We start from the raw sequence: 20233 nt of genomic DNA on the forward strand, positions 1-20233 counted from the left end.
ATTTGAAGCTTTGTACAATAAGCTAGTTTTAAAATATATAAATTCTCAAGATTATGTATTCGTTTCGGTAGGTTCCGAAGCTTTTCGCAATAGGCTAGATTTAAGACTCGTAAATTCTTGAGCTTGCACAAGGATTCAGGAAGTACTTGGATCTCGGACTGAGAAAGATTGAGGTATCTTAAGACAAGCAATTTGCCCACTGTATCAGGTAGCTGCTGGACTCTGATAGCTCGTAAACATAATATACGTAGATGTATAAGATTGGTAAACATACCTTCTGGAATATGTATGATATGATATTTGTGTTGAAAATCCATCTCCTTCCGTTCTAATATCAAACCTCTTAACTTGTTTACCCCTCTCGACAAGATCGTTGGAAATATGATCTTGTTGGAATCGACCAACATACGTAGATAGAAACATTGTGGTGGGATTGTTGAATCCGAATAAGCCTTCGTCAAGATATAACAATATTTTATGACACTAAATACAAATAGTGCAGAATCGGGGGCCTTCACATATTTCCTTTCCGTCCCTACGATGTCTGAATACGACCAAAGGCCTTCAGAAGCTAACACATGGAAGAAGTCTTCATTATTGACCACGTCATCTTGTATACTCAACCATATGTAAAACAAAAATTGTATCCCTTTACGTGGCCAGTAACGAAGAATAATTAAAGCCGTATCCTGGCTGTCAATCACTTCCTCCTGGCTCTCAATCACTTCCTCCGTCTGCCACTTCAACAAAGCATCAATTTGTTGTTGCCATCGATTCATCTCAGTATATCTGAATATGGTTGATGCCCTCAAGGTTAGAAAGAACTAGAATTTATATTGAATAACACAAAAAAGAATCTTGAATAATAAAAAAATATTTAACAAATAGAAAGCTGAGAAAAGTCAAATAATATTTTATACAATTATAGATGTATGAGCTTAAAGATATTATAACTGCATAAAATTTTCATTTACAAAGTTAAGTGGTCGTAATTGAGGAAGGAAATACCAAAAAAAAAAGTATTTAGAGAAAATTGAGAAAAAAATAAAATAAAATAAAAGTGAGAAATCAAGGTTTATAAATGATAAAAATTCTTGGAACGAGGTTATAATAATTGAGAACATTATGCTTTGAGATGACTATGTCCTTAAGCTAAAATTTAATATGAGGTAAATAATACAATCATGAACTTGACACGTGGAATCTAATCGATGCTTTTTAGGTATGTCATGTTTGGAGGAGGGAGAGAAAGAAAAAATCAAAATCCAAAGAGAAATTTACGAGAGATTAATAATCAAAGATACATACTAGTAAGCTAACACAAAATTAATGCGCTGCGATAAATCCTTACCAATATCAATGGAAAAAAATTATATTCTTCAATATATGAGATTAATTAAAAGATTATTTAGTTATCCCCTTTCAAGTACGACTCTCCTTATTCACCTCTTATATAAATCTTGATAATTCTTTTAACCCTTTGTCGAAACCCTAGAAACCATCCTTAGGATACCGAAAATGTCTTACCTTCTCCTTTTACTAAATAATTGTGGTAAAGTCATCATCAATAATATTATTGATAATATTATCTATGATGCAAATATGAATAGTTCTCATCCTTTCAATTTTCATTAGTCAATTTTTTAAATTTATCTACTCGTCCTTTCAATGTTTTTACTATGTTTTTTTTTTTAATTTACCTACTAAAATTATATCTTCTATTAAATTTCTTCCTAGTAAAACCAGTAAAAAAATAACCAATAATATCCTTGTTGAATTTTTAATCATCGAATCTTTTGAACTCTAATACCATTTAATTAAGAAATAAAAGAATTCTAAAAATCAAAAGAGAAAGTTGACACAAGAATATACCAGAAAGTTAACATAAGATTAATATGATTTAATAAATTCTTGCTAACGTCTATGAAAAAAATATAATTTTTAATATATGAGATCAATTACAAAGCTCTTTAATTTATCCCCACTCAAAGTATGACTTCCTTTGTTCACCTCTCGTATAAACCTGAAAAATTCTCTAACCCTCTATAAAATACCTAAAAATTATCCTTAGGAGCACTGAAAGTATCTTGTCTCTCCCTCTAACTAAAACCATAGGAACAAATCTTAATTCATTAAAGAGTTTTAATTTAATTAGGACACTACTAATTAATCTAAATACAATTAATACTCCTAAAAATACTTATCAACTTTAATAATATAGATGATCTACCAACTAATTTAAATATAATTAGGACTCTACCAACTAATTTAAATACAACTAGGACTCCTAAATATATATAACAATCTTAGTAATATCAACTATCAAACTACTTTCCTTGTTCATCTCTCACAAAAAAAAACTCTTTCAATCCTCTCTAAAAACCCTAGATATCGCTCTTAGGAGCCCAAAATGTCTTGCTCCTCCCTCTCACCAAAACTGTTGCAACATATCCTAATTCACTAAGGAGTCCTAATTTAATAAGAACTCTATCAGCTAGTTTAAAGATAATTAGAACTCCTAAAAAATGCTTATCAATTTTAATAATATCAATCATCAAATATGACCAAAATTTTGCTACATGTGTCACATGAATATTCCCTTATTAATATGATGGACAATGCTTCGTTAAGCAGCCTTCTTAGGTAGCATTTGACGCCTACAAACAAATGTATACTAACTTGATATGATTTTTTGTTGGAAGAATTTTCGACGTAATCTTTCATTAGAAATAAGACTTGAAATATATATATCTTTTTGCCCTCCAATCGAAGTGACAAAGGGACACGAATATTTGGAAAAATAAATCGATCAGATCAATTTTACTGAGACAACAAATCGACAATGAAATCTCACAAGATCACATTCCGTGCCAATCCATTCCCTCTTCTACGCACAAGAAAAGAAAGCAATATTTCCCGGTGAAACAAAGATATGCCGTGAGACACACATCACAAGGTGATGGACGAAGTACTGCACCAGCTGTCATGTAATATTCCTTCACCACGTACATGAACCTCGACGTTCTTCTGATCTCACCTCACCTTCTGCTGCCCCTACATAAACTCGCGCCATCTCGACGTCCCTATCATCTTCATCCGACAAGGCAAGACATGGAGGAAAACGTCTGTTCGGGGGGGCCGTCATGGGCGGACCAGTGGGACACCAGCGATCACGCCGACCTTGCCAAGGGGAAGGAGAAGAGCGAGAAGAAGAACAAGAAAAGCGGTGGAGGGTTGAAGAAAGGACTGGAGAAGACGAAGGTCGTGGCTTCGTCGGGCTTGAAGAAGGTGAAGGAGGGATCGAGCACAGGGTTTCAATGGATCAAAGATAAGTTGCAGAAGGGGACAGACAAGCAGTGAGACCAACGAAGAAGAAGAATAAGCAGATGCATGGCGTGCGGTAGATTGGTGTTCTCTAGCTGTGTGTGTGTTTGTGTTGTAGTAGTACTCATTCTACAGCTTTGCCATTCGTGTTTGATTGATTGATCGATCGCAACAGTTTCGTTAATGCTCATCTTCTTGTTCTTGTTTGGGTTTGATCTTCAATAATTCTGAATGTCACATCTAATCAAATATGATCCAAAAAAAATTACATATATATATATATATGATTATTTATATTATACCCGAGAAACACAAAATAACAAAGTGATTAGTCATTTGAAGAGGTGCCAAAGAACAAAAGGAAAATTAAAACCATTCTATTGTTCGTTAGAATTTCCCACTCCACATTTTTATTTTTGGAAAAGGACGATTAACATCTTTTTTAAAGATCACTTAACCAAGTGAAAAAAAAATGCATGATATTCATCGAACGTATATATGGCACATTAACATTAGTGTATATAGAAATTATTTTGAGAGATACATTTCCTCCATCCCTCTTTTCCTTTTTTTAGACTGAAAGTTGATTTTTCGAGCATATTCTTTGTATCCTGATCTCATCACTTTTCAAATTTATTTTTTTTATCATTATACTAAAATAGCACCATCTATGTCGGCCCCAAGACTAGATTAAAAAATATGTAGGATTATGCTAACTCACCGATAATTAATGTAAAATTATATCAAATCTTATGAACATTGGTGTTTGAGAGTTAAAAGATTATATATATATATATATATATATATATATATGACATGAGAATGTTGAGATAAATATGTGAAATTACTATGAAGAAAAAAAAATATATTTTTATGCGTTAATAAGTATGTATCGCTTTGGATAATAAAAGAGAATCATAAAATGATTAATGTTAGTGGTAAAAGGAGAGATAGAGAAAGATTAAAAAAATCTTAATAAAAATTATAAATATATATTTAATTATTTTAAACTTGATTAAACTTATGATTTTTTATAGGCCTTAGTAAACAATAAATGATTGAGAATGATTGAGACTTATTTATTGCCATTGTTATTATATCATTTTACCAAAGATCACTTATGCATTTATAAAATTATAAATATTATGCTTGTCCTCACAATTATCAATTTTGATACTATATATATATATATATATATATATATATATATATATATATATATATATATATATATATATATATATATATATATATATATATATATATATACATTATTGAATCTGATGATGAAACCAATTGATAATGTTTGTGATCTAATCTGCGTTTTGAGTGACGTAGGACTAGCTTCGATCAAAGAGAGATAATTAAAACAAGAAGAATCATGTTGGGCCGAAGTGGAATATGTCAGAAGATTAGACGTCGAGACGAATGATCAGTCGACACATTGACAAAAGGCCTCGGGTTAAGAAGAGTGAAAATTACGTTAAGGAAATCAAAGTTGTAGATATCAACTGGCTAATTGGACAATAAGTCATAAGAGAAGATTATACGTCGAAGAATCGGACGAGACGTCGATAAACCAAATTGAAAAGACACTCATGAAATTGGTTAACTTTATAATGATATCTACAAATTGGTTAAATTTACATATTTTGAAAGGATCTATGTTTGGATAAAATTGATAGGTTGGAGTTTATGCTAAATTTTGTCACTAATATATCCATTTCATGCATTGCGTGACTTTCCACAATTAGTTTTAGAAATTCTTTTGTACCAACACCATCACAGATGTTTGGAGTAGTGTTTCATGACATACACATATTGATCACTAAAAAATATTTTTAATACCTTTTCCCAAAATATAAAAATTATACATAGTGTATTAATATTTTGATATATTTTTAATGAAGCGAATAAAATTTCTTAAAAAAATAGAGGTCACAATAAAATCAAGAAAGGATTGCAATTTTTTATTTTTAATAGTTCTATTCATCGTGTCGAAGCATATAAAATAGAGTTTATAGAAGGAAAAATTCAAAATTCTTGGCAAAAAAAGAAATAAACCTTTTTTTCTTTCTTGGACTAATTTAGAAAATTTTATTTACTTCTTATCGGTCATCTCTCTCTCTCTCTCTCTCTCTCTCTCACACACACACACACACATAAACAGGAGGAAATCAAGATGGAAGGGATGACGAGGCCTCGAGTCAAAGAAATCATGGCCGCATGGGATTCCCATAAGCTCCTCCTACAATGCCCTCGCATGGCAACTTGAACCTTGACATGTCTTCAAAGAACTTTATCCTCCATTATCTCTCTGATAAAGATCGACGTCAATCTCGTAATGCCACATGTCTACATCCACAACGTTACCTCAATCTAGGAAGAAAGATGATCTATCACCGTAATCCACCAACTAAGTTCATGTCATATTATAAATTATCCTCATGAAAACTCATCTTTCGTACTTAAAATATTATTATTTTTTATTATTTCCTATCGAGCATCAGGTCTCATCCTTTTTTATTGGTTGGTGGCACTACCTTGTCGAGAGTTTATCTCACTATCTTTTAACGAAATTTTTAACTATCATGAAAGATACATAGAATTTTTTTTTAATTATTATCTTTTAATAATATTTTTAACTATCATAAAAGATACATAGAATTTTTTTTTAATTATTATTGAAAAATGTATCATTGATATCTAGACTACGAAAATTCTCTCGATCCCTTCGACATTCAAAGTTAATAGCCTTATTTTTCACTCTCCTTTTGAAAGATTTGAATGTATCTTTATTCTAACATTTAGAGAAAGAATAATATCTCATATAAATCTTCCAGAGTGAAGGGTTTGTAACCGATTCAAACTGTCTTTTAATATTTTTAAAATATATTAATAATCGATTTAAACAGTCCCTTGATTTTATGAAATATTCTTAAGAACATTATGTAAGATAACTTATTAGTAATTAATCCGAACTATCTTTTGGTCATTCCTAAGAGGTGTCTTGGCAACTCAACAGTTTGATAGTTTAAAAATTAATCCGATCCTTTTTTTAGACCCTGACCCTTATGAATAAAAAAATATCGATCTTGATGTAACGAATGATAATTGACTCATTCTATATTCTCTATCAACCAAACACGTAATGATGTACTTTTAAGTTTTTATTATTATATTTTTAATCAGATTATGAGTATTTTTATTGTCTTAATTATGGGGGCAGGATCTTAAAAGAAACCTCTAACACCTTTTTCTTACAAAATTCTCTCTCAAAAAAAGGAACAGTCCTATGATCAATGACCCAAATGAGTCCAAAGAGATGAACCCAATCAGTTCAGCTCGAACTGGTACTAATAAATGACCCAAATTCGATACGATACTCTGGAAAGAGAAACAATATAAATAAATTACATGCATTAACTCTCATCAGATCTTAATAACAAAATCTTGGTCAACTGAAATGTGTCCCACCGCATGACTCACATTACCCATTACCCATTACCCGTGACGTGTGTGGCTCCACTGCCACTTCCATCCCCATCACTTCACGACGTAACCCCTCGCAACACACTGCTACACCATCGGGCAGCTGTCGGCAGGTAGACATCAGCGGATTCTGCTACTACCTTCTCTCTCTCTCTGTGCTACACGATGATGCATCGACGAGAAAGCAGGGGAAGTAAACTAAGCACCGAGTGCGATCGAGATGTTTCCTCCCACCTTCCCATGCACATCTCCCACTGCCACACGCGTGCACTCATTATTTTATCGAGCAAAGCGAAGGTTTAATGATGCGCACTGGGCGCTGTCTCCCTCGCCTCATGGTGATGCACAGTCTTCTTCTTCCTCTTCTTCTTCTTCTTCTTCTTACGCCTCTGTGATGTCTACATAACACCCCACAAGGTGTCTTCTTCTTGCAAGCTTCCACCACACACTCTGCCTCCTTACATAATCCTCAGGCTGCACCTCATAGAGTAGAAGTAATCTTTTCTCTGCTGCTCCCTTAGCATGGTGGCGTCTGCATTAAACTAGACTGGGAGCTGGTGGATCTGTTGATGTTACTTCTCCATATCCTAAGCTTCTTTGGCCCACAGCCTCCAATTCTCCAAACATTGCGTGTTTGGATGCTCCCCACCTTTCTCTTGCACTATATATATATATATATATATATATATATATATATATATATAATAATAATAATAATAATAATAATAATAATAATAATAATAATAATAAAAAGGAGGAGAAGTAAACGCATAAATGTGCGAGTGATGAAGGGGGATATTAATATATGTATGATGGCATCGTGCTGGGTAGGATTCCTCTTTATCGTCTCCGCGGCGGCTGCATCGCAGACCGAGAGAGACCGCCTCCTGTCTTCCAACAAATCTCGGGTGGCGGAGATTTGTTTTGTTCTCTTCCTTTCCTTCTCAATTTCCTGCCATCTTCCCAAGGCCCGTTTGTCGCTGTCCCGTTGCTGCTTGGAAGAAGGGATAGGAGAGGAGAGAAGAGGGGGACTGGCGTTGGCGGTGGCATTTGGGCTTTGTCATGTCGTGGGGGGTTGGGGGACATGCACCTGCTGCGGTTCCATTCTTCTTGTGATAGAAATCCATGGGATGCATCTGATATGGGGTGTGGGAGCCTTGGGAAGACAGCCAGCTGAGGTGCAGGGCATGGCCTCTGCTCTTGCACTTGTTTTGCCTCGATCCACTCGGAATTAGCAGCTACAGTGCGAGGAAGAGAAGAAAGGCAGCCCCTTTCTGCTCTGGGGTTCTATTTCTCTTGCACTCTTCATGATTCGCTGTAGGAGGCGAGATACATGCTAGATCCTGTTAATTTCGCGCAGACATGGAATCTTGCGATGGATTCTTTGCCCTCGACGAGTTCCGCCTGGATCCGAAGTGGCTCATCGATCCCAAGTTGCTCTTCGTCGGGCCGAAGATTGGGGAGGGCGCTCACGCTAAAGTCTACGAGGGCAAGTGAGTCGCTTGGCCGGGATCGATGATTCTTGGAGACACTGTTGACTTGCTCGCTTATGCTTTGCATCTTGCATTTGGTTATGGTGTGTAGGTACAAGAATCAGAATGTTGCTGTCAAGGTCATGCACAAGGGGGACACCCCCGAGGAGGTGGCGAAGAAGGAGGCCAGATTCATGAGGGAGGTGGCGATGCTCGCCCGTGTTCAGCATAAGAACCTCGTCAAGGTTCGACTCCACTGGTGGCGCCCTAGTCCTAGCATTTTTCTTCGTTTCCGTTGATCGTTAGCGCGATGGTGTTGCCGATTTCAGTTTATTGGAGCTTGCAAGGAGCCTGTGATGGTGGTGGTCACCGATCTCCTGCCGGGGGGGTCGCTCCGCAAATACTTGGTAAACTTGAGGCCACGGAGCTTGGAGCCTCGAGTTGCTGTTGGCTTTGCACTGGATATAGCGCGGGCTATGGAATGCTTGCATTCTCATGGGATCATTCATCGTGATCTGAAGCCTGGTAATTTTCTTGGAATTATCTCTTTAATATCTAGAATTCTCACAATTACAAGTCATATACCTTCAACCTTACTGATATGCATGTTATATGTCCTCTGATTTATTGTTTTGCTGTATATAGAATGTCATCTCTATATCACAACTCTCAGTCGTAGTTGTTTCAGAGTATTACCTAGAATGGTCTATAATAATTTACATTCAGTACACATTTATCTAATTACTGGAGAGACAAACTTTATTCCCAAAAATTCATGTATTCCTGCATCCTGATTGGAAAGATGTGTTTCAAAGTTCTTCCTTCGAGCTTATAAACTACTCAATATCTCACTGAGAAGTACTACAGCGGAACTATTATTCTTAAGAATTGAAGTATTGCATAGTTACCTTCAATCTTTACTATCTTTAAATTGAGATATCAAAACATGTGCATTTTTATACTTCTTTTGCTGATTCCACCATGTCAACATCTATGTGCATGTCAGAAGTTCTTTTACTTGGTAAATAATTATATCTTTGCTATTAGTAGACACTATGATATGATATTGGATTATCATAAATTGATGATGGAATATTTGTTTTTTCCTTTTAAATGGGTAAGGAGCAAGGATTTAAAAACAGGTTATAACTAATACGTGTCCATTGTCGGACGAGCAAAGTATGTTGGTGTGGGATGGTATAACCAAGTTAAGCTGCTGGAAAAATAATATAAAAAAAGTTTCATGTTCCCTTGCTAATCCGACAGGGTAAATAATGCTATGTACTGGTATGGGGTCGAACCAGTAAATATTGTTCGGCATAGTTTGGTGTTTGAATCCATGGATATGGGTATTATTAGATCCTAAAAATTGACATTGGGTGCATATGCTGAATCCTTGGGTTACTTTGTGATCTTTCTTGATGCATAGATCAAATTCCTTCTTGTCACTCAACTCCTCTGCAGCATTTAAACTAAATCCATGTTCCCTTTACATTTGATATACTATGAATCATAGACATGATTGACATATATGTTATTTATTTCATTCTTTTTGAATGATAGTCTAGAGCTCTCTCTAGAGAACTCCATGTTTTTGAAATCAAAGTGTAACTCAAAAAAGAGTTGAAATGTTGGATTAGATGGCGAAACTTTATGATTTGAGCAAAATAATACATGGAGATAACATTATTAATATATATCTGATTCCACTGTCAAACGTAAAAGGCATCCATGGCCTTCAAGGTGTACCACATGATGTACCTTATACCAGCTTATTTTGGTCGGCCTTATAACGAGTTGATTTCAACTAAAATTTCCTAGTCCATGAACCGAGCACATCGTACCATACCATTTTGACCGAAATTTCATTCCTTGATTGGTGTCAAGGTGAACCTAGTATTGAACATGCATTGGTGAATGAGTACAAGTAGGAAAGAGATATTCGTGGATAGGATAAGAGACATAAGCCACCACTAGGTTAGGTTGTGGACCTCACATACCAAGTACCAAAGAAATGATTCTGGGTTATATGGTAGAACTTAGAACTTCACAAGGACATTAAGCCTTTGAAAAGGAAAAATTGATACCTTGATTAGGCTCACATCGAAAGTATGAAGATAATTGTGATGGTTCACAAGGATTGGCTTTATTATTTTGGACCACATTGTTCCAGACCTTCCAAGTTAGAGTTAGTAATAGTTGCATAATAGGAACTTGCATTTGTTGAACTTCTATTGGACCAGTCATTTGAATTGCTGTCGGTCTCCTAATAAAAAATATTACATATATAATTTTTTCCTTGAGGAAAATGTATGCAGTGTTAATAAGATCATGAACTGTGAAGATCTTCATATGGTTCACTGTATTTTTCTCAGAAAATTGATTTCTCAAACTGAATATCATAATTGATGTATAACATTATTTTTGTTTTCTTCCATTTTTTTCAATTTAATAATAGATATTCAACGGATGAAAATGCCAACGTTTACATAGTTAAGAAAATTCAGATGTGAAATAACTTATTACTTTTCAATCTAGAAGATGGTATTGTCTTGACCTTTTCCAGTCTTTGGAAAGAAAATGGTTCTAAGGTAAAAATGCTCAAACATCAAGATAGTATGTTTGATCATGGTAGGTACATTTGGGAAGGTGACCATGATATTCTCATTATTGGTGGATAAAAAGACTAATTATCTCCATTGACCTACTGTAAATAATATTGATGCTAGGTATATGTGTGTTTGGTCTTATCAATTTTGGTGGCTAATAGTTGCAGGGAAAAATTCTGAAGAGATTAATTCAAAATGATCCAGAAGTAAGATATAAAATAAATCATTGTTTGGAAGTTTTCCATCGATGGCAAGTTTGTTGAATTTTGATACTAATCCAAGTTTCATCCAAGGAAAATGAGCAAATCCTAGATACACAGTTGAATGATCACTGCAGCAAGAGCACATTGCATCAGAGATCACATGCATGCCGTGTGCAGGATTAAGACTAAGATATTTGTTTCAAAGTGTGCTCTGCAAGAGAATGAGTTGTGGTTCACACTTCACACTCCTCTCATGTTGTCTTCTAGAATCTTGAGGAAGTTTTGGTACTCCTTTGCTCTTCTTAATTAGATAGTTTCATCAGTCACTAATCTGTCAGGATCTTGAAATTAAGGATTATTAAAATAGAATAGCAGTGCGATTAGCTACTATAACAGTATGTGCCATATAGGAGACCAGATTAGCTCATGTTATTTCTTTTGTTAAAAAGGTTAGTTGTTCGGTTGAATGGCATTCTTTTTTATTGAATCAAAATGTGATTGTCCAGGTGAACATATATTTAGCTTGTTAAGTACAATTTCCTGCAGTAGGATTATGTATTTCATTTCTGCATGTATATTCTAATACATGTAATATTGAAATTCTTTTTCTTTTGATTTTCTTTGAAGGATTTTGTAAGGATGAAGTTTATTGTCATTTCTTCTTTATTTTGGAACCCTAATTACTCTTTTCTTTTGGAGTTTTTATGTTTCGTTTTATGTTTATGTTCAGTATGTTTTCAGTTTTCTAATGATTATCTAGAGGTTCTTTATCAAATCTTCTAGGTAAAACTTATCTTACTCCTTTTTCAGAGGATGGATGATACATAATTTTCTATATCATACTTGGCCGTTGATTTTATTTTATTTTTTACAATGCACACGGAGATTTATATTTTGGGAGCATGAGCTGATGATGCTGGACCATTGAATTCCCACATCATACTCTTCTGTTGATTCCTTGTTTTGCAATACATATGGAGTTTTACATTTTGGGAACATGAGCTGATGATACAGGGGCATGACAAAAATGGAATGCACTTGATAACTTTATAGAATAGTTTAATGAAGATATCTGAAGACTTCTGTTAAGAAATGCTTCTCTCTTTTGTTAACAGATGAAAAGAAAACAAAAGAGAGGGTATTAGATGAATTTTGGGATTGATCTCTACTCTGTCAAAGTCAAAACATAGACTGGGCAAGGTTATTAATAACTTCTTGTTCACATATTTTGACACGAGTTATATTGAACATTTTTGGTTCCTGCTTATACGAGTGACATTGAAGACAAAATCAAGCACATAGATCGTCATATATGCTTATTATAGTTCCTGCCTATATAAGTGAATGTTAACATCCTAGATAACAGAACCAAACTTGTTTGGCAAGATCTTTTTGATGCCTATTACTTGTACATTGAGTCAAGCACTTAAACTGATCTAGAAAAATGGTCTGCAATAAGGGTGTTTATTAGATATTATATGATGGATTATGAAATAGTAGTCTTGAAGCTATGATTCTCCACAGGGTTGTAATTTCCCTGGGTAGCTTTTGTGAGATGCAGGTCCTTTACCATAGGAATATAATGCCAAGCCCCTCAAATATGGATTTCGGGAAGTTAATTTTAGTCCTTTCTTGTAACGTCATTAGAAGAGTTGCAGTAATTGGATTTCTTATGAAAGGCATTTCTATTGTCTTTGTACTTGATTCTATGAAATCTTACCTTCTGCAAAGGCATGCGCCAAAAGTTGTCTTGTATGTGGCTTTTGGATTCACTCAACTTCTATATACTCATGCAGCCTGTTTCTTTAAGCCGAGGAATGAGTTTGTGTGCATGAAATTTCACTTTATAATTATCGGATCCTTGTTTCTTTCCCAGAGAACTTGCTATTGACTGCAGATCAGAGGACAGTGAAACTTGTTGACCTTGGTTTGGCTAGGGAAGAAACATTAACAGAGATGATGACTGCTGAAACAGGGACATACCGTTGGATGGCTCCAGAGGTGCTTCTAAGTGCATGTTTACATCAGTAGTCTTCTGTTTAACATTCTCGATGATCATTTAAGTCCAAAACATCTTCTTCTTTACAGTTATACAGCACTGTCACATTAAGGCATGGGGAAAAGAAACATTACAATCACAAGGTGGATGTATACAGCTTTGCGATCGTGTTGTGGGAGCTGCTTCATAATCGTCTTCCATTTGAAGGCATGTCTAACCTTCAAGCAGCCTATGCAGCTGCTTTCAAGGTAGTCAGTCCACTGTGCTATCGTATGCTTTAACTCATGCGATTTTTCAAATATTCCTAAAAAAATATACTTTTCTCTATTTCAGAACACCAGGCCAAGCGCGGATAACCTTCCTGAGGAACTAGCTCTGATCTTAACTTCCTGTTGGAAAGAGGACCCAAATTCACGCCCCAACTTCACCCAGATAATACAGATGCTCCTAGATTATCTTACCATGCTTTTGCCGCCTGAACGTGTGGTTCGTTCCCGTGCCTTCAGCTCAGAGAATGTGGTTTTACCACCTGAATCACCTGGGACAAGTTCACTAATGGCAGCCCGAGATGAACTGGGTGATACCACAAAGCCTGACAAGTTCACTGATAACAAGCGATATTTCTGCTTCGGCCAGTGCTTCTGATCAACCTCTAAAGAGAGCACTAAACCCTCCAAACTGTTTGGTGGTTTCTCAGATGGTTACTCTTGCAACCCTGCTGTTTCCCTGTTCCTGCATGCTGCGTGCTGGGAAGAAACAAGATATGCCCTTCGCCTTGCTTACAAGATCAAAATAACCTGTTTCCCTCTCATATATGGTGTAAATTGCTTGTCAAAATGCCCGTGGAACGGGTGGGAAAGAAAGGCTTCTCTTCAAGTTGAACACAACTATTGAGTTACATACTATGATCTGATCCGATCTTTTAGGTGCTTTAGAAATCACATTATTTATCTGATCCTCGATACCATCTGCCATCAATATATTTGGTTGGTGATTCCAGTGACTTTATTACCTGATTTTGCATAAATTCTCCATAATGGAGCTGACAAATTGTATTTGATGTGGTATTCTCAAAGAATGGTTGGCTTCAAAGGTCTATTTGGTGTTGCTTTCTTGCCAGGATCTATCAAAATTATAAATCACATCAACAGGAAGTAATTCTATCATACAGCCTCTAAATGTTTCAAGGCTTAACCCATGTAACTCTCCAACTCAATTAGCTATACTTGTGGATAATATTAGTGTTCATGTTTCTATACATAAGAGGTTCCATGCTATATTGAATATTCAGAACCTTATCTGATAAATCTGTGAAGATATCAATCAGTCTATATTGATGGTAAGATCTTTTATTAGATCTTCATCATTTATCATTTTATAAATACATATTTTTTTAAAAAAATAAGTCTTATATTATACTGTCAAAATCTTTATCAGAAACATACAATGTGAGATCATAGTGGCAGAGAATTGAGATTAAACTATACAATACTAAAGAAGCAAAGTAATCCTCCAACTTCTCATTCTCTAGCCCAGAAGAGTGATGGTAGGAATCAAAAGCTTAGGTTATATTGGGCAAAAACATAACGAAGGAAAAGAAACAGTACCTGAAAAGTTTCTACTAGCCAAAAGTCTATCTATCTCCAAATTAAATCGAAAGTACATTTGTAGGCTATGTATATATAGAATGACAAAGCCATCATTTTCAACTATAGGATGGTCTCTGCCAAAAGATACACCATATGGTACATGAATCAAATCCACTAGTTTGCTCCATGAAATTTTTTTTACTACAAATAATAATTTTTCTCAATCTTCTTGCAATATGAGATTAGTTTGATCATCATACCATGATTTGAAATATTCTAGCCAGCACAATGTGGCCACTTGACTTATTTACTAGATTAATGTGTTGGATGAAAATAAATTATCATTGCTTTTTATGCAAACAAAGAGGTAATCATGCTTAGTTACTAATTGCTCAACAACAGAAGCTAATTAAACCATTGTCGCACGATTAAGGCTAACGAAGGAATGTCTTATTCGACAGTATATTATTGTTCAAGCTAATCCAGCTTCACGCAATTAATCGAGACAGCTCCTCTTATATCTTCTTTAGGAAAACATGTCTGTTCTCTTGCACATTAGCTAACCTTTCTACGCGCAATCAAGTGTGGAGAAATAGGATCTAAAAATGGGAGAGGAGAAAGAAACCCAAACATCAACAGATACAGAAGACTTGGAGCAATGAGTAAAAGAAAAAAACTTTACTGATAAACAAAGAATCTGAAGAGATTGCAGTCCTCCCTCTACTTTTGTCTTGCAATTTCTCTGATTTGGTGCACTTACAAAGGGATACTGCACTCCTTTTTACAGGACAAAACCTCTGAAGGCTCCTAAGTAACTCTTAGGAGTTTACATCTCTCTCTCTCTCACTCACTCACTCTCTCATATGTGTGTGTATATATATATATATACAAGGACTCATAACTTTGGTATATTAGGAATATGATCTTACATCGAGGCTGTAGTAGAAACTATAGTGTGTGTTTGTACAGTTCTATTCATCAAAAGAAAATTTGTTCTCTTTCTCATGTGGCACAGCAAATGCTTGCAGGGTGGCTACTGCCCCTAGAAGCCAATCCTAGAAGGCAAGCTAGCAGAGACAAATCCATGTGAAATAATCCTTGGTTTCCAAACCCTAGCAGCTCGCAGCTGGAACAAGAGGAGCCAAATTAACTGCACCCACCGGGGCAAAACCACAGAAGAGCACACACATGCAGCAGCAATGCCAGGTCTGTTCATGGGAATGACACTCACAACTGGCTGCCATCTCTTCCTCTTCTGCCACATTATTCCTAGTTAAAATTGCCAGTGAAAAGAACTCGAGACCGCCAGGGAACAATTTCTGATCCACGCCAGTGTAATCATTCTGTATCATAGTCATGCAGGCCGCTTCCCCACCTTAGCCACACCCCCTCCTCTCTCTCTCTCTCTCTTCTTTGATGGGAAGCATGAGCCTATTGGGTAATAGTATCGTTCTATTCATCAAAGGAAAATTTGTTCTTCTTCTCATGTGGCACAGCAAATGCTTGCAGGGTGGCTACGACCCCTAGAAGCCAATCCTAGAAGGCAAGCTAGCAGAGACAAGTCCATGTGAAATAATCCTTGGTTTCCAAACCCTAGCAGCTCGCAGCTCGAACAAGAGGAGCCAAATTAACTGCACCCACCGGGGCAAAACCACAGAAGAGCACACACATGCAGCGGCAATGCCAGGTCTGTTCATGGGAATGACACTCACAACTGGCTGCCATCTCTTCTTCTCCTGCCACATTCCTAGTTAAAATTGCCAGTGAAAAGAACTTGAGACCGCCAGGGAACAATTTCTGATCGCCGCCAGTGTAATCATTCTGTAACATAGTCATGCAGGTCTCTTCCCCCCTTAGCCACACCCCCCTCTCCCTCTCTCTCTCTCTCTCTCTTCTTTAATGGGAGGCATGAGCCTATTGGGTAATAGTATCGTTTACACGCCAAAGACACACACAACCAAGCCCATCAATCAACTTGCCAACCACCATTTGAGACACATCTCATCTCGGAAATAGCTGACCGTTATTTACTGCGATGGTGAGACCTCTTAGCTGGCTTGCATTCCTTCTCATCGGAGAGAGAGAGAGAGAGAGAGAGGTCCGATGTTGTAATCAGGTTGCCTCGGAGAGGCGATTCATTACGGTGTTGGTAAGAGGTCTTAGTGTTACGGTGATGTGTATATCCAACGCATGACATGGGGAGACATATCTGTGTAGCCTCAGCTAAAAGGTGAAACCTACAACCAGGGTGAATCAGAATAGAATAGCTACTACATAAGCGTGCATGCATGGAGTTAAAGAGGAAGTCCCTTCTCTCTCTCTCTCTACGGTAAGAACCCTTGGTGTTACGGTGATGTATAACGAATGACACGGGGAGACATATCTGTGCAGCCTCAGCTAAAAGGTCAAACCTACCTCCAGGATGAAGTAGAATAGAATAGCTACTGCTACATAAGCGTGCATGCATGGAGTTGAAGGGGAGGAAGTCTCTTCTCCCTCTCTCTCTCTCTCTCTCTCCGCCCCTCATATGTGATAATACTAAATTGGAATTTGGAGGCTTGTGCTTGTTTGACATGGAGTGCAAGGGGCGCTCCCGCCATCGGGAAACGCAGAGGGGGGCGGCAACACCACCACCACACCTCTGTCGCCATGCAAAACACGGTGCACGGACGACCTCATTGAATTAACCTTTAAACCCAGATGGCAACGCAGTCAAACCCATGCATGCCACCACCATCTTCTGTTCGATCATTTGCTTGCTACCATCATTAACCAGAGGATGATTAATACGTTACTTCCTCTGTAGTTGCACCATCATGGAGAGAAGCCCTTCCCATTAGGTTTCAGGATAGCTCCGTAACTGCTTTAGCTGCATGAAATCATAGGGGAGGATAAAGAGTTGGTGAGGCTTCAGCCGTTAGCAATTCCCCTCCTTCTCACCTTATTATATGCTTTGCATGAATGGATCATTGAAGCTACCCTCATTCCTTCTATAAATACCCCCTCAAAACCCTTCCTCTCCCTCACACCACCGGGTTGCTTATGCATTGATGTGAGAGCAAGGTTGGATACGAGGCGGAGATGGAAGACGGCAATGGCGGCCATCATCACCACAGGAAATGCTCTGCCGCTGGCAGCAGCAGCAACAATGGCGGGAAGCGAGCGGCGGCTGCGGCGACGGCGGCGCCGGGGAAGGACGGCACGCGGTACCGCGGCGTCCGGCGTCGGCCGTGGGGGCGTTACGCGGCGGAGATCCGCGACCCGCAGTCGAAGGAGCGGCGATGGCTGGGCACCTTCGACACCGCCGAGCAGGCCGCCTGCGCGTACGACATCGCCGCCCGCGCGATGCGGGGGCTCAAGGCCCGCACCAACTTCCATTATCCCCCCACCACGGTCGTGCCGCCGCCTCCGGTGCCGGCTGCCGCGGCGGACCACTTGTTCCTGCATCCCTCGGAGTGGCCGTGGCCAGGCGTTCCCCACATGAACCAGTCTCCGCTCGTCCCCCATCATCAGCACTCTGCTTTCAGCCCTCTTCTCCTTCGGGACCTCATCCACCACTCTTCCTCTCCTTTGCACCACGATCCACCTGCCGCTTACCCTTCCTGCTCTTCTCTCTCCTGTTACGCTTCTGCTGCTGCCGCTGCAATCACCAATGCCACCACGAGTGGCATCGGTGGTCCTTTTGGCAATGGTTCCAATTACGACCCGATCGATGCGTCCTTTCCCGCTGCTTCTTCCTCGGACCTGTCCTCCCTACTGCTACAGCAACAGCAGCACCCAATTTGCACCGGTTCATCACCAGCCGCAGCCGCTTCTTCCCTGCCCGAACTCCCCACCGAATTCGACGAAGACTGCGACTTCTTCCACACCGAGCCACCCGAATCCGGACTCCTCCAGGAGATCGTGAACGGCTTCTACCGACAGCGAGGCACTGACACGAACTGCTCACTGAAGGATAAGCGCAACCAACGGGATGGCGAGAACGCAGTGGATCATCATCTCGGTTATGAGATCCAGGTGCCTCTGAAGCAAGAGCAGAACACGTTCGATGCTGCGGATTGCTTCGATGAAGCTGGCAACTTCCCCATGATCCCTCAGGGACTCCTGGAGGACATCATCCAGTACCCGGACTTCTTCGAGATCTTGTCCGCCAAGCTACGCAAAGCTTAAGCCTGTCCTTCCCTCCATTTATTTCAGCTAAGTAGCTAAGCCTTGCAAGGAAGAGGAGTGTAGGGATCTCCTTCTCCTCCTGCAAACTGTATCTTGCTTTACTTGTAATCGTTTCTTAGGATCGAACCGAAGCTATCCGATCATTAGTCGCGTGCTATACATTCCGAGCCATGCATGGTGGTGCAAATCAACGTATGCCTGCACGTTGGTTCTTGTCATGTGCTCGTCATCACCCGTAAGCTTCATTTCACTCAATTAGGTCAACATTGAGCTCCAATGCGACTCTTGCTGTCCCAAAAGCGTGGGAAGAGAGAGAGAGAGAGAGAGAGAGAGAGAGAGAGAGAGATCACATTGCAGGCGGAGTTAATCCAAGATAATAACGTCTCCATCATTTGCTCCAAGAAAGTTGCAGTAGCATGATTATGTTTGAGTGTTAGCCACGAGATCACAGTCTCTGCATTAATCATAGGAAACGGATTAAAGCTGAAATGGTTTGTTTGATTACGATGCAGTGGTAACGTAAGTGGCTCGTTCTTCTTCGTTGGTTGGGTTTGCATTCAATAGAACAGGTAGCTGTCATCTCCGCAGCCACAGATAACATAATTTCATGGCGACAATGCAGTGATGGAAAGTACGGCAAGAGTTAATTGGTAATTAATGGGATGGAATATCTGAGTTTGACATTAGCAGATCAGAATGTCCGTCCTGATGTGTTTTGCTAGTAATAGTGTTTTCTTTAATCTTTTTTTGCCATTGTTATTGAAGGCGATGCAGGGTTTGTCTGACCCAGTTTTCTCATGCAAACAGAAGAAGAAGAAGAAAGATCATAGTCCACACTTCTTTGTTTGATGATCCAAACTGGGAGAGAGAAAACTAAACTTGAAGGATAAAGAAAGAATTGGAAACACAAGATCTTTTACTTTGATACAATAACAAAATTAAATCTCAATACCACTTAATTGTGTTATGATGTAAATCTATAATCATTATCCCTATAAGCAGATAGGTTAATTCCAGGACTATAATCACTATCATTCAGAGGAGAGGATGAATCATGGGAGCATGCGTGACCTGAACTTTTGATTAGGTCTTGCAGATATATTATTTTATGTCATATTGATTCGTTCTATGATCATACCTGAATCATCCATGGACAAGAACATAATCTATGATCATACTGAAGCAACAACATTCTCTCTAAGATCCCGTAAAATAAAATTAATGATTTGACATGATTTCACACGAAACTAGACTAACCCTAAACTCCAAACAAGAAGCAACTTATCATGATCCCACTGCTCTCTCTCTCTCTCTCTCTCTCTCTCTCTCTCTCTGATGTATTTGTGATCATATAATTACCTAAATCATGATCATA

The 20233-nt window shown here is 38.2% G+C and overlaps 2 protein-coding genes across 3 annotated transcripts; both read left to right on the top strand.

The window, feature by feature from the left end:
• The first annotated feature begins 7652 nt into the window (after positions 1–7652).
• LOC135648329 (serine/threonine-protein kinase STY13-like) lies at positions 7653–14197 on the top strand. Of its 2 annotated transcripts, none has more exons than XM_065165916.1 (6): positions 7653–8309; positions 8401–8533; positions 8618–8813; positions 12977–13101; positions 13189–13347; positions 13433–14197. In XM_065165916.1, the coding sequence occupies exons 1-6, from the start codon at positions 8179–8181 to the stop codon at positions 13742–13744; spliced, it is 1056 nt and encodes a 351-aa protein (XP_065021988.1). In that variant the 5' UTR covers positions 7653–8178; the 3' UTR covers positions 13745–14197. The 2 variants fall into 2 exon arrangements, with proteins under 2 accessions (XP_065021988.1, XP_065021989.1); XM_065165917.1 differs by having other exon boundaries at positions 12998–13101; positions 13433–14098.
• A 3572-nt stretch (positions 14198–17769) lies between these two features.
• Positions 17770–19002, top strand: LOC135649972 (ethylene-responsive transcription factor ESR2-like). The gene has a single exon (XM_065168978.1). It carries the CDS (start codon positions 17770–17772, stop codon positions 18856–18858), a length of 1089 nt encoding a protein of 362 aa, XP_065025050.1. The 3' UTR covers positions 18859–19002.
• Positions 19003–20233: the final 1231 nt, after the last annotated feature.

Source organism: Musa acuminata, chromosome BXJ3-9 (genome assembly GCF_036884655.1).
Source record: "Musa acuminata AAA Group cultivar baxijiao chromosome BXJ3-9, Cavendish_Baxijiao_AAA, whole genome shotgun sequence".
Classification (NCBI taxonomy): Eukaryota; Viridiplantae; Streptophyta; class Magnoliopsida; order Zingiberales; family Musaceae; genus Musa; species Musa acuminata.

Coding starts and splice junctions, on each gene's coding strand:
- LOC135648329 (XM_065165916.1), top strand. CDS start 8,179: ATGGAATCTTGCGATGGATTCTTTGCCCTCGACGAGTTCCGCCTGGAT. Junction 13,102..13,188: donor ACCGTTGGATGGCTCCAGAG/GTGCTTCTAAGT, acceptor TCTTCTTTACAG/TTATACAGCACTGTCACATT. Junction 13,348..13,432: donor CCTATGCAGCTGCTTTCAAG/GTAGTCAGTCCA, acceptor TCTCTATTTCAG/AACACCAGGCCAAGCGCGGA.
- LOC135649972 (XM_065168978.1), top strand. CDS start 17,770: ATGGAAGACGGCAATGGCGGCCATCATCACCACAGGAAATGCTCTGCC.